General features: G+C 35.6%; 1 protein-coding gene across 1 annotated transcript in view; it reads left to right on the top strand.

Annotated features, from left to right (window-relative positions):
* LOC137225327 (multidrug resistance-associated protein 1-like) overlaps positions 1-12,818 on the top strand; it is a 78,323-nt gene extending 65,505 nt beyond the window's left edge. Inside the window, exons 21-28 of the mRNA XM_067739223.1 lie at positions 1,366-1,565; positions 2,532-2,658; positions 4,082-4,183; positions 6,447-6,590; positions 7,513-7,671; positions 8,958-9,124; positions 10,113-10,307; positions 10,649-12,818. Coding sequence (XP_067595324.1) covers positions 1,366-1,565; positions 2,532-2,658; positions 4,082-4,183; positions 6,447-6,590; positions 7,513-7,671; positions 8,958-9,124; positions 10,113-10,307; positions 10,649-10,787 — 1,233 coding nt within the window. The 3' untranslated portion in view covers positions 10,788-12,818. The remainder of the gene's footprint in view (positions 1-1,365; positions 1,566-2,531; positions 2,659-4,081; positions 4,184-6,446; positions 6,591-7,512; positions 7,672-8,957; positions 9,125-10,112; positions 10,308-10,648) is intronic.
* The last annotated feature ends 1,375 nt before the right edge of the window (positions 12,819-14,193 follow it).

Consider the following 14,193-nt stretch of genomic DNA (forward strand, 5'->3'; position numbering starts at 1 on the left):
ATCATACCCTAATAGATCAGAGGGAAATAAAGAATTTCTCACAGAAGTCTGTGTTTTTAAAATCCTTCTGGTAATTTTTACTAAAGTATGAGAAGCACTGATCTAAATCAAATGTTCTTAAGCTCAATGCTCTGGTCAGTTTCATGGAAGGACCCCCCCCCCCAGGGCTTCTATAATTCATTGAACTTTTATGAAACTACCTTTGAGACAATCTCTTAAGTCCTCTTGCAGGCTCAGAATGCCGTAATCGTTTGTATTCTCTAGAGCACTTAGCATAGAGCAGAGCTTGTAAACTGTAAGCTGACAGGCCACATGTAGTGTCAGGTATGTTTTAGCGTAGCTTGCTTAATGTTTTTACCAAAATGAAGACATTTTTAAAATTAGGAATTTTACATAAAATTCCAGATCTGAAGATTTTCATGAAAAAAAATTGCAAGATGTAACAAACTCTTTATTTTCATTTCCAGTTTGTAGCAATTACGTGGGGCTGATGAAGGATCCACCCATCCCAGCTGTCCTCAGCCCAAGTCAGAAGGGAAGTAGTCAATTATAATTGTGGCCACATTGGTTTTTTTGGCAGAAAAAAATAAAGAAAATTTTTTCCATAACTATATTTAGGTACAAAAATATTATTGTTTGTACATTTGGTTGGCTTCCTTCATTTAATGGGTTAACCACCTGGCCACACTTCCAACATGTAACATAGAGCTTTTTCCACAGTAGGTACTCAATAATGGGTGTTTGAGAGCATTATCAAAGTGAAATTTTGCCCAATTATGTTCTAGTTGTGCTATCCAGAATTTGGGCTTTTTACTGTTACAAAGGTGCATTCGTTTCCTGGGACTCCTGTAACAAACTTGGTGGCTTAAAACAAGAGAAGTTTTATTCTCTCACAGTTCTGGAGGCCAAAAGTCCAAAATCCAGGAGTAGGCAGGGTTGGCTTCTGCTGGAGGCTCTGAGGGAGCATCTGTTGCATGCTTCTCTCCTAGCTTCTGGTGGCTGTCAGAGACCCCTGGAATTTTCCTTGACTCCTAGGTCCATCACTCCAGTCTCGTCTTCACATGGCTTTCTCCCTGTGTCTGTGTCTTCTCCTTTTCTACTTTTTATAATGACACTCAGATTGTATTTAGGGCCCACCCGAAATCCAGGATGATCTCATCTCAAGAACCTTAATGACATCTGCAAAGATCCTATTTCCAAATAAGGTCACATTCACAGGTACTGGAGGTTAGAACTTGAACTTAACTTTTGGGGGCTGCTCTTTAGTTACACAAGTACCCACTACACAAGTATCTTGCCATTTTCAAACTATTGAAGCAATTTTGCCTACATCTTCCCAACCGCCTCTTTCTGTTTTCCTGTTAGAGATACTACGTAGCAAGCTCTCGGCAGATTCGGAGGCTGGCAGGAGCATCTCGCTCTCCTGTCCTTTCCCACTTTAGCGAGACTCTCCTTGGGGTGTCCACTATCAGGGCATTTGGACATGAACAGAGGTTCATCCAGCAAAACAAAGACGTGGTGAATGAGAATTTGGTCTGTTTCTACAACAATGTGATTTCGAACAGGTAAGTCATATTCACATATCCAGTTCAGGACTAGTCTCTTCTTGGATATTTTGTTCACTAACTTCTAAACAAAAAGTGTTTTTTGTTTTTTGTTTTTTTTTGCGGTACGTGGGCCTCTCTCTGTTGTGGCCTCTCCAGTTGCGGAGCACAGGCTCTGGACGCGCAGGCTCAGCGGCCATGGCTCACGGGCCCCGCTGCTCCGCGGCATGTGGGATCTTCCCGGACTGGGGCACAAACCCGTGTCCCCTGCATCGGCAGGCAGACTCTCAACCACTGCGCCACCAGGGAAGCCCCAGAAAGTGTTTTTAATGATATTTCATCAAAAATATTAAAGCCTTAAATATTTCTAGTATTTAATATACACTTAAGTTAAAGTGTGTCTATTTATGTCCGTATGAATAGTACATGCTACTTTACGTGAAAATAAGGTCCCACGTTTTTTGAAGGTTATACAGGATGCTATTAGAATTAGTAAAGATGTGACTCTTTGTTGTATTTTATATTTGTAGAATGGATTTTCTTTGCAAACAATAATCTATAATATTTTGAATTTGAAGCTATACATTTCACATAGAGGAGAAAAAAAAACATTAAATAGTTGGGCACATGTTAACTTTTAGTGACTAATTTTATCATATAAAAAACGTGTATGTAATCAGAAAGGTAAGTGATTTTCCAATGGGATTTTAAGATAAATGCATCATTTCAGCTGATGTTCTTTTGTTTTGATTTTTAATTCTGATTAAGTTTTAAAGCAAAGTTCTGCAAAAGTAAAGTGTATTTTTATGCAGAGAAATCCTTTACTCTATCATCACTGCAAAAATCCTGTTTGATTGAGTTCTAAGTAAGTGTGAAAAAAGAGAATGCAGCTATTGATGTTTACTTCTTCAGTTTTCAGAGGAGAGTTCATACTAAGTGCCCCAAAACTTTTGCATCTCAGTTCAGGAATATTTTCCATTATTACAGGTGGCTGTCTGTTAGACTTGAATTTCTTGGCAATTTAATGGTGTTCTTCGCTTCACTGCTTGCTGTGCAGGCTGGCAATTCTATGGATTCAGCAATAGTTGGTTTGTCCATATCCTATGCCTTAAATGTAAGTAATAGTGATTTTGTGGTATATAATATGTTTATAATCCAATTAATTAAGCTCTCTTCTCCTTTTCCTGTCTGAATTATAGACTGTATTAACTAACTAATGAGAGACAAATCTGGATTACCCTGGAGGCTCATTTCTTTCTTTTGCTACTAGCAAAAGAGCTAGCTCAGTATTTCTAAGTTAGCTCACAGAGAAAACAGGCTGATACCCAAGGCTCAGTGCTAGAGGATCCAGGAAACTCCTGCTGTTGCATCATTACCCAGAAGTTTCCTGTTCTCCTATCCTTATAGAGTTATAAAGTATAACAGGGATAGGACCCCTCTCTACCGTGGCCTGTCCATCTGGTTTGCCCAAACTAAGCAGAGAGATAATGCAAGCTCTGGGGAGAATATATGCTCTGCTTGTAATTTTTTCTCCTAATAAGCCCTATTTTATATGATACTGCAAAGTGCTAGTGGTATGACTGTGTGCAAGTCCCCTTAGTAAAATAGAAAATGTATCAAACTGCTTAATATAATTCCATATTATTTAAAAGATGGGTCTACATGATTTGGGTACATGCCCTTAGTCCCTTATCTAAAAGCCTCAAGTCAGTTGCATTTCAGAATTCAGAACTTAGGCTTCTAGAAAGGAATTATAATACATTTAACATATATACACACACACACACACACACACACACGCACACACACACACACAAATAAACATATCCATATGTATGTATGTATGTATGTATATATGCAGGGCCTGGGGCAGAACTCTGTAATCAAACTCTTTGTTCTGCAGTGAAATATGTGAATGTACATCCTAAGTGGGTTAAATCAACACTTTAAGGAGACCCACATCAGTTCAGTCAGGTTGGCCATCAAATGGTTTAGCACCAAACTCAAGAAAAATCTGAATTGTGAGAGTTTTGTGACTTTCAGAACTAGATTTGAAGTTACAAACTTGGGGAACTTATATTTAGGGATAAGTTGCGTGAGAAGAAAGTAGAGTTTGGGAGAAAAAAAGGAGACAGGAGTAGTCAGAAAATTCCTTCAAATGGAAGCTGGTAAAGAATGCCAAAGGTAACATTGTGTACAAATTTTTTCCTCACTTAGGATGTACATTTCTTAAGGCATATCCCATCAATCTTGGTATTCATCATTTCTTATACCAAGTATGGTCTCCTTTAATATATGTTGAACTATATTCATTCCTTCTTCTGACAAATAACCATTGTTTATGATATTAATGAATTTAACAAACTTAAAGAAGCACATGTGTGTCTAAGAATAAATATGCTCACTTCTAAAGTTGTTAAATAATTCTAAGAAATAAAATATATGAAAATTCTGAAAAATGAAGCTTTATAAAGTATTATTAATAGTATATAAAAGACTGATACTCATTCATTAAGCTCTTGGTTTTTCACCTCCAGATTACTCAATCTCTCAATTTTTGGGTAAGGAAAGCATGTGAAATTGAAACCAATGCAGTTTCCATTGAAAGAGTTTGTGAATATGAAAATATGGATAAAGAGGTAAGCACTCCTAAATAACTAATAAATGGATGCAGAATTAAGATATTGTGATACACCTTGAACTGACATCTTAAAAATCAATTTTGAACAAAACCTGCATTTCCAAATTTATGCTGTAATATTTTGCATTTCGACGAAATTAAAATTCAATCTATTGTAAAATACACCATTATTTTATATAATCACTAAAGTAGACAAAAAGCACTGCTAATTAAATTAGGACTGTTCTTAAATTATAAGATATCCCATTTCAGTATTGTTATAAAAATGAAATATAAGCACCTGTTTTTAAGGGGCACAGTGATCTGTCCCCTACCAATGTAAAGTCAAATATGCAACCTATGATTATAACTTTGTAAAGATTTTACATTGAGAAAAGTGTCTTAATGCAGTCACCTCACAATTATTTACAGTCTGATTGTCCAATTTCAAAATTAACTACGCCTTTACTGCTTATACCTTCTGTCCCATTTACTCACCATTAGCATCTCTGTGGACGGGAAGGAGAAGGAGAAAAAATCAGTCTGCTTTGTTCCCTTTAATTAACTATAATTTGGGAGAGAGAAGAATTAGACTATAGACAGAGTATAATGTTAGCATTATCTTCATATTTTACTAATCTAGGGTACTTCTGTCTCCCAGTTCCATGAATTAACAGGGCAGATGATAAAGGGTATATGTTGAATTTCTGCATCTTCTTCAATCCATTTATAAAGGTATCTAAATCTTCATGAAACTTTCCTCTTTTGCTCGCTCATAACTCTGAGGAAGAAGTGTTCCTCCTCCAAATAAAAACCTACAAATTTCCAGTTGTATTTTGGAAACATCTCTTCATATCTTTTCTCAGACCTTATTCCGTTAACCACCTTCTCTAATTCCTCATTTCAGCCCCCCCAACCCCTTTACTCCTTTCAGCCTATAAATATACTAAAATATTTTCTGCATACACCAACTCCTACCTGAACTTTGAATCTTCCTCTAGATTCTTCCCTGGGTCTTACCTTCCTTTTTCATACACATTTCACGAAAGATTAGTCTACCTTCACGATCACAATCACAGTTACCAATATCTAGTTTGTTCAGCTTATTGCCGTGTAATGACTAATATAAAAATTGTATCATTTTCTATATTTTCTAAATCTTTTGCTATTAATATATGTTTTCTTTTCATTTTTAAAAAAGTTCAGTAAAATGTGTGTGTGCACACACAAGCACACACACATTTAAAAAAAAATCTTTATGTAATTTGATGCAAGTTGTAACAGACACCATTGCAAAAACCCTTGATGTGGAAAGAAGTAAATGTGTCCAAATGACCCCTATTTACTCCTCTATAGCCCCGTTTCTCTGCTCCTCTTTACAGCAGAATTCTTGGGAATAGTTCCTGTACTTGCTCTCTCTAATTCCTCTTTTCTCATTCTTTTCTGGACCCTCTTTCACACAGGCTTTAAATCCTACCACTTCACTGAGCCTGCCCTAGTCAAGATCACCAATGGTAGCCTCTTAGTCTTTACTTTACCTGACCTATCATTTGACACTTGTGATCGCTCCCTCTCATGAAAACACTTCACCTCCCTGGCGGGGCACCACAGTCTTCTGCGTGTTCTTCTACCTCCTGCTTTTCCTCCAGTGTTCCAGAGCCAGGCCTCAGTCTCAGGTCCTCAGCATATGTAGTTAGTCTCCTTTACCTGGAAAGGGTTTCCTCTGATATCCACATGATTTGTTTCCTGACCATGTCCAGTTAAGCCTTTTCTAACCTCCCTGTTTAAAATTACACCAACCCTGCCTATTTCCTGATTTCCAAAGTTTTATCATCAACTAACATTCTGCATAGGCTATATGGTGCTTTTTGTCTTTCCTCACCAGCATGCATGCTCTGTAAGGGCAAGAATTGTTTTTCTCACTGCTAAATCACCAACAACCAAAGCATTAACTGGCACAGTAAACACTCAGTATTTGGGAAATGAATAAATGACAAACTGTCCTCCTCTCAGCTAAAAATTTCAGGTTACCTTCAGCTCCTTTATAAGGTTTTAGTTTTTCTTAATAACTTAATAGAAGATGGGAAGCCTCTTTATGTGTAAAAATTTATTTCTAAGATTTTGGTATTTTTTAAAAGCGTTTTCAGAACACTCATAATGTTTACAAACGTCATTCATCATTTTTGTTTTATCACTTTTGTTTATATGCATGAGAATTATTTTTATTGGGGGGAGATATTTTTATTGTAATTATAGTTTAAAAAATATTTCTTTGTTTTAAGGCACCCTGGATAATGTCTAAAAGGCCTCCGTCACAATGGCCCAATAAAGGGATAGTGGAATTTGTTAATTATCAGGCTCGATACCGAGATGATCTTGGTTTAGCATTACAAGATATCACTTTCCAGACTCATGGGGAAGAGAAGGTACCATATATATTTCATAAGTCTCACTTTACCTTTCATCTGAATATATTTATTGTTAAGGCCAAAGTATACTGTGATATTGAATATAAGATGGTCATTTGTTCAAATTTCATATAAAAGTAATAAAGACGTGGTTGGTTTGTACAAAATAAGCTTTTCCTCTATCAACAAAAATATATATTTTAGGCTGTTCATAATCTATTGTGAAACATGACTTTACTATTTTTTAGCTTTATTGAGGTAAAATTAACAAATAAAAATTGTATTTTTTAGCGTGTACAGTGTGATAGTTTGATATACATATATTGTGAAATGATTATCATAACCTTAAGAACACTTAAGATCTACTCTCCTAGCAAATTTCAGTATTATTAATTATAGTCACCATGCTGTGCATTAGATACCTAGAATTTATTTGCCTTATAACTGAAAGTTTGTACCCTTTGACCAACATCTTCCCATTTTCCCCACCCTTCAATCCCTGGTAACCTTTTGTTTGACGTTTTGATGTTTTTAGATTCCACATTTAAGTGAGATCATACAATGTTTTTTTCTGTCTGGCTTCTTTTACTTAGCATAATGTCCTCGAGGTTCACCATGTTACCACAAATCACAGGATTTTCTTCATTTTTATGCAGGATTATATATATGTTTATATACGTATTTTTTTTCTTTATCCATTCATGCATGGCATACACTCTTCAACACACATATTAGCCCAAGCCTTTCCAGTGAGTAAGGAGTGTCTGGATAAAGACCCATCCTTGCATGTCACGTTAAGTCTTCCATGACAGTCAATGTTATTCTGGTTGGCAAAATTAGATTCTACTGACCTGACATGTAATGTATTTGTTGTCAGTACCAAGGTCCCCTTCCCTTACAAAAAGTACAATGTAAACTGTTTATGATAATTTCATTACAGATTGGAATTGTGGGACGAACTGGAGCAGGCAAATCAACACTATCAAATTGCTTATTTAGAATTGTAGAAGGATCAGGAGGCAAAATTGTTATTGATGGAATTGACATATCTACAATTGGGCTTCATGACCTTCGTGGCAAACTTAATATTATTCCACAGGTAAAGACTGTTTTGCCGTTAGTCTTTCTTAACTCCCTCTAGGGAAACTTCATCTTTTGTTCTATTTTATTTTGTTTTTGTTTTAATTTTTTTTTAATATATTCCTTTCAAGCATACACATTCATTTTGGGGAGCCAAATTATTTTAAATGTATTATGAAAAATAACTATGTAATTAAATCCTATTAAACACTCTAAATCTGAAGTGTTCTCCCTACGTGCATTTATCTATTTGAAAAACTATGTTGCTTTGCAAGTTTCCTTCATAATAGTAAATACAAATAAAATTCAAATGTAGAGATCAGGCTGAAACACATTGGTAGTTTTTGGAAGAAAAAAACAATTACTGAGGCTTTTGCTTAGTTGGTAATTTGAATGTAGGATTTTGATTCTTTTGACTTGAGGTTTAGAAATATTGAAAAAATGAAAAGAACAATAATGCAGTTAGATCTTTTTTCAAGTCCTTTGATTTTTCCATCTGTGGCATCAGAGGAACTTGATCATTAACAAATATGCAAATTGGCTCAATAATATGCCTCTGCAGTCCAAGATGACTTTATTCAGTTGTGCTTGAGAGATTTAAGCTGAGCATTTATGAAATATCTTTATATTATTCTTTAAAAATATCTTAAAATACTATCATCTCTTTGTCATACTGTTTAAACACATACTTACATTCATGAATTTACTTCAAAACAAATTTGAGTAAAATCTGAAATTCTGACAGGGATAAAATTGACTGGAGAAAAGAAACAGTCATTCCTCTCTTATAAATCAAAACAGGAGTAGTAAAATACAGTTTCACTAGACATGTCAGTGTATTGGAAAGAGCGTGGACTTGTCGTCTTTGAATTCTACCTGAGCACTTACCTTCTGTGTGTCCTTGGATGAGAGCTTTTTAAAACCTCCAGTTCACTGTCTGCCAAATGAGGATATTTACTTCTACCTTTCTGGATTGGTGGGCTGATAGATAATATTATATACATAGTATAGATTACATTTATTCAGTTCTTTTCTGTATTATATTATATCCCTGACTGAAGGGCAGCTACCATCATTATTATCGTGGTTGTGATCGAGACATTATTAATAAGAGGACGAGAAAGAATCAGGAAGCTTATGATGATTTAATCTAACTTGCAACTTATTCTGATTTTCTTCTGCTTTTGGGTTCAATATAAAATGAATTTGATAACTATTTAGTTTTGATCATTTTGTTTTTTCCTTATTTAATGTACGCATGCCTCACGTGACAGTAAGATTACTGGTGACTATTTTATTCTCTAGGACCCTGTTTTATTTTCTGGAACCCTTCAAATGAACCTGGACCCCCTAGACAAGTATTCTGATGGCGAGCTATGGGAGGTGCTGGAACTATGTCACTTAAAAGAGTTTGTGCTGTCCCTTCCCAAGAAGCTGCTGCATGAAATTTCAGAGGGTGGTGAAAACCTCAGGTAAGCTGCTAAGAACAGAGCTTGGCCAGGTTATTCATTCAGGGCTTTTTAGAAACGAGTTGGCCTCAAAAGGAAGTCACTCCTGAGCTACCACGGATCTTGTCTGGCCTGTTCAAAGCACACCATTGCTGATTTCTCCTAGGGAAGACAGACAAGGAATAAATAAAATGATAGCCACTGGCTGGGAAACTGCTGGTGAAGGGAAACAAAGGGGAATAAGAGGAACAATGCAGTATGAAAAGTCACTATTTAATTGAATCTTCTTTTGCCAAGACTCCTACTCTAATAGCTTTCTTCCTAAAAAAAATTGTTGTAAAGGCTACTTTGATGTTTGATGTCTTAGGATGGTCCCTTTATGTGATCAGAGACCTAAGGGAAATCAGACCCTCTCTGCACTGGAGAGACACAGCCTGTATGACTCAGCCTCTTCTTTGTTTACTCTCTCCTCCCTCTCTGTTTCTGCCACCTTGGCCTCCTTGGTTCCTTGCTGTTTCGTGAAGATGCCAGGCCGGTTCCTGCCTGCGTCAGGAATTTTACATCTGCCAATCACTTTGCCAGGAACAGGTTCCCATTGGAAATCTTCAGGACTCACTTTCCACTTCCTTCAGGCCTTGAATTTAAAGGCATCTTCTCAGAGAGGATTATTTTGGCATGCCCATCTAAAATGCCCACCCCGTACCCACATTTTACACCCTCCCTTTCTGTACGTTCGAATTCTTCTCATTACTATGCATTTTGCTCATTTATTTTTTTGTTTCCCTATGTAAACACACAGACAGAGCCTTTTGTCTGTTTAATTCATTGTTCTATTTGCAGAACTTGGACCAGAGTCTGGCATATAGTAATCACTCAGTGAATATTTCTTAAAGAAAAGAATGAATGAATGTGTGGGTTAGGAAGAGAATAACAGTATAATTAGAATTTTAGAACAGGAAGTGTGTGACCATAAAATCCATTGTGGAAATCATTTTACCATTTTTTATAACAGTGTTGGACAGAGACAGCTTGTCTGTCTTGCTCGTGCTTTGCTGAGAAAAACAAAAATTCTCATCTTGGATGAGGCAACAGCTTCCATCGATTTTGAGACTGATAACTTGGTGCAGACCGCAATCAGGAAGGAGTTTTCTGATTGTACCATCCTGATGATTGCTCACAGACTGCATTCTATCATTGATTCAGACAGGTATGCTTTATTTGTTTTCAGAAATAAACCAGTTTCTACAGAGATACCTACTGAACATATGAAACACATTAATTACTTGCCACTAGTAAAGGATTTTATCTGTGCTGCGAGATACAAAATGTCCCCTAATAGTATGGAAGATACTTTCCAAAATAATTAGAGGAATTTGTTAATGCTCAAAGAATATTAGAAAACTTGATATATTTCCTTAGTTAAATAGTACCTTTATTTTGTACTGACATAACTCATACAGTAATTTAAACCTTACGGTAGCAAGAACAAGAAGGGTGAACTGAAACACTGATTATAGGTTACCTGACTGGATTCTTTTCACATTGCAGGGTGCTTGTTCTAGACTCTGGAAGGATTACACAATTTGAAACACCACAGAATTTGATACACCAGAAAGGACTTTTCTTTGACATGCTAACAGAAGCAGGAATAACACAAGACTCAGGGACAAAAAGTAAATACTTTTAGTTGTATATTGATTATACCAAATAAAAAAAAATAGTATTTGAAAAAATAAAGACGGGAGAAATGCAAAACAGCGGGCCCCTAGCTACATGTTAACACAAACAAGAGATAAGCACCATAGCTCTAACCATAACGGGCTGTACCCAACCTTCTTTCTTCCATTCATTCCCTCCAGAATATCTGCCTTTTCCTCATTGCCCAAAGTACTAAATGCCATTTATCCCTTAAGTCTCTGACTTTGTTCAGGAGTCATCTTCTGCACAAAGCATCTCTTGATTTTTCCCTTCGCTCCCCTGTCTGATCCACATGCCCTTTTTCTGTCCTCTGAGTAGCCCTATGTGCATACCTTTATCATGGCAGGGACCATACTCTATTTAAATCCTTTTAGTCTGCCTCTCCTTAAAGCCACTTGAAGGCAAGTGCCCAGTTTATTGTTTTTGTGTGTTAGGTTCCTAACATAGTACCTTTCAGATTGTTGATACGCCACAAACATTTGTAGAATGAATGATTAGGCATTTTAGAGTAATATTATACAGGCACCTATAATAACTTTTGAGTTATTTTACAGTATATAAAATTATGGAGGGGCTTCCGTGGTGGCGCAGTGGTTGAGAGTCTGCCTGCCGATGCGGGGGACACGGGTTCATGCCCCGGTCTGGGAGGATCCCACATGCCGCGGAGCGGCTGGGCCCGTGAGCCATGGCCACTGGGCCTGCGCGTCCGGAGCCTGTGTTCCGCAATGGGAGAGGCCGCGGCGGTGAGAGGCCCGCGTACCGCAAAAAAAAAAAATTATGGAGGAATCACAGAAAAACATATTGAGTTATTCAGCTGCTTTTTGGAAAGAGTAATTATATGTTAACTGAATTTTATAAAATAAAATTTTGCTTTATTTAAAAATAATATTTTATAATATTTTTACTATTTACTTTGAGTAAAAAACATATTTTCTATGGAACGTCATTTTCTGGCTTGATTAACCTCAGTGAGTTATATATCAGATGGTATACATTCACAAGTAATTGTTGATTTGTAGTACTAATTATATTTTGAAGGGCTTTTTCATTTGGTAGTTTTATGTAATAGAAGCCACATTATTTCTCTGAATTGCCATTCAAATTTGAAGTTTTCAAACTTCAATGGTATTTTCCTTTCAAGATGATTTTAATAAAATATTTTAACATGTTAAGACTCAACAGCCATTTCTTTTATCCTCTTTTTCTCCTTCCTCTGCAACAACTTTGTACAACCTTGCTTCATCCCCTAAGTGTATTTATGAAAAGTTACTGTAAATTATAAAACCCTATGTTATCTAAAGCTTCATTCCTTAAAATGTAAGCTACTGAAAGTGTTGTCCTGTCTTTACAATTCCTGTAGTACCTACCACTATGTTTTGTACTCAGTAGGCATTGAATAAATATCTATTGAAATCCATTAAGAAAGGGAACTGGATATTTCATTAATATCAGTTAAAATTTATGTTTTGGCCTCTTTACACATGTAGTAAAATCAATAAGAGACACTGCATAATTTAGAAATCTAATGGGAAATCAACAGTCACCTGGATAAATTGTGGTATCTTCATACAGTGGAATTCTATACAGCTATGAGAATGAATGAACAAATGCTACAGGCAACACCACCAATGAATCTCACAAACATAATGTGGAGTGAAAGAAAACACAGGGGACTTCCCTGGTGGCACAGTGGATAAGACTCCATGCTCCCAATGCCAGAGGCCCGGGTTTGGTTCCTGGTCAGGGAACTGGATCCCACATGCATGCCGCAACTAAGAGTTCATGTGCAACAACTAAGGAGCTGTGTGCTGCAACTAAGGAGACCACGAGCTACAACAAAGAGGCTGCCTGACACAACTAAGACCCCATGCAACCAAATAAATAAAATTTAAAAAAAAACTATAAAAAAGAGAAGTCAACCACAAAAGCATATTCTTATATGATTCCATGATTCTATTGATACAAAAGGTTTTTTTTTTAAAAAAAAAAAAATAAAGAAGAGAAACTATACTCCTAGAAGTCGGGATATTGGCTACTCTTGGTGGTGATGGGTAATGATTGAAAGGGTGAACAAGGTGGGCTTCTGGGAAATGATTATGTTCTGTTTCTTGATCTGGGTCTGAGTATTGGTTCAATTTGTAAAAATCATCAATCTGTATACTTAGGATTTGTGAAAATATAGATAGATAGTTATAGCTATATATATACATGATATCTCATGTATAATATAGTTAAATAAAGAGGAAAAAGAAAAAGTAAAATAAATTAGTCATTTAAAATGACTAAGCCAAAATTACTCAATATAATATTATTGTGTTTTAAAAAATCAATATTTCATTCTCATTTTTATTATGTACATCAAGTTTGTTCAATCACTGAAGTACTCTTTGAAACAAAGTGCAGGATACTTAAAATGACTGGATTATAGAGAAGTAGTAAATTTGAATTAAAAAAACCTTTTAATTCAATGATTTATTTCAAAATTTTAACTTCAAAATATATTAAGAAAATAATTATTATCATTTGGATATGCAGAAATATTTACCTTAGCTGATAGAATGAAAATCCTAAGAAGCATTAGGTTGAATTATTTTAGGATGAGAATATTTATTACTGAAAGCCCACTATATGCCAAGTAATGTGCAAGGCACTGGAATAATTTATTACTTTCAATTCTCAATAAAGAATATAAGGAAGTTATTACCGCTCATCCTATTTTACCAAATATGATAAGATACCAAGAGGATCTTGGCCAATAAAATGTAGAATCCAGGCCCAGATGACTACAAAACTGATGATGATGTTTTCAGTTCTCTAATAAGATGTCTCATTCCTAGAAGAGCCACTTAAAGAGTCCATAGTTCAAGAATGGGGCGGAGAAGAATTTAAACCAATAGCTGTGTAGACAAATGGAATTAAACCTTGGGGGTAGGGTGCTTCTTCAAATATAGTATTAGTTTGAGCCATATGAAATAGTCATTTTTGTAGGTAAAAAAATAGTTGAATAAGGGCAATTTCATATACTTTTAAATATAGCTTTGATATCAAAGTTAGTGTTAAGAAGATGTAATGCAGTATTTTAATACACATGAAAATAATAAATAGTTCTAACTGGTCTAGAGGGCTTTTATTCTAGGAAAAAAATCAAGAAAATTAAAATAAAATATTATAGTAGTTAAAAGAGTTCAGGATCTAGTGACAAAGTGCTTATGCTAAATCTCAACTCCACCACTTTCTAATTGTGTAAACTGGGGCAAGTTAACTTATTTCTCTGGACTTATTTGGGTGTAAGAATTTTATGTACCTCCTAAGGGTTTTGATTTTTTTTTTTGAAAATTAAATGAGATAACACAACATTTAGGACAGATAAAACTCTTTCTGGAATATAGAAAACA

Source organism: Pseudorca crassidens, chromosome 5, assembly GCF_039906515.1.
Source record: "Pseudorca crassidens isolate mPseCra1 chromosome 5, mPseCra1.hap1, whole genome shotgun sequence".
Lineage (NCBI taxonomy): Eukaryota > Metazoa > Chordata > Mammalia > Artiodactyla > Delphinidae > Pseudorca > Pseudorca crassidens.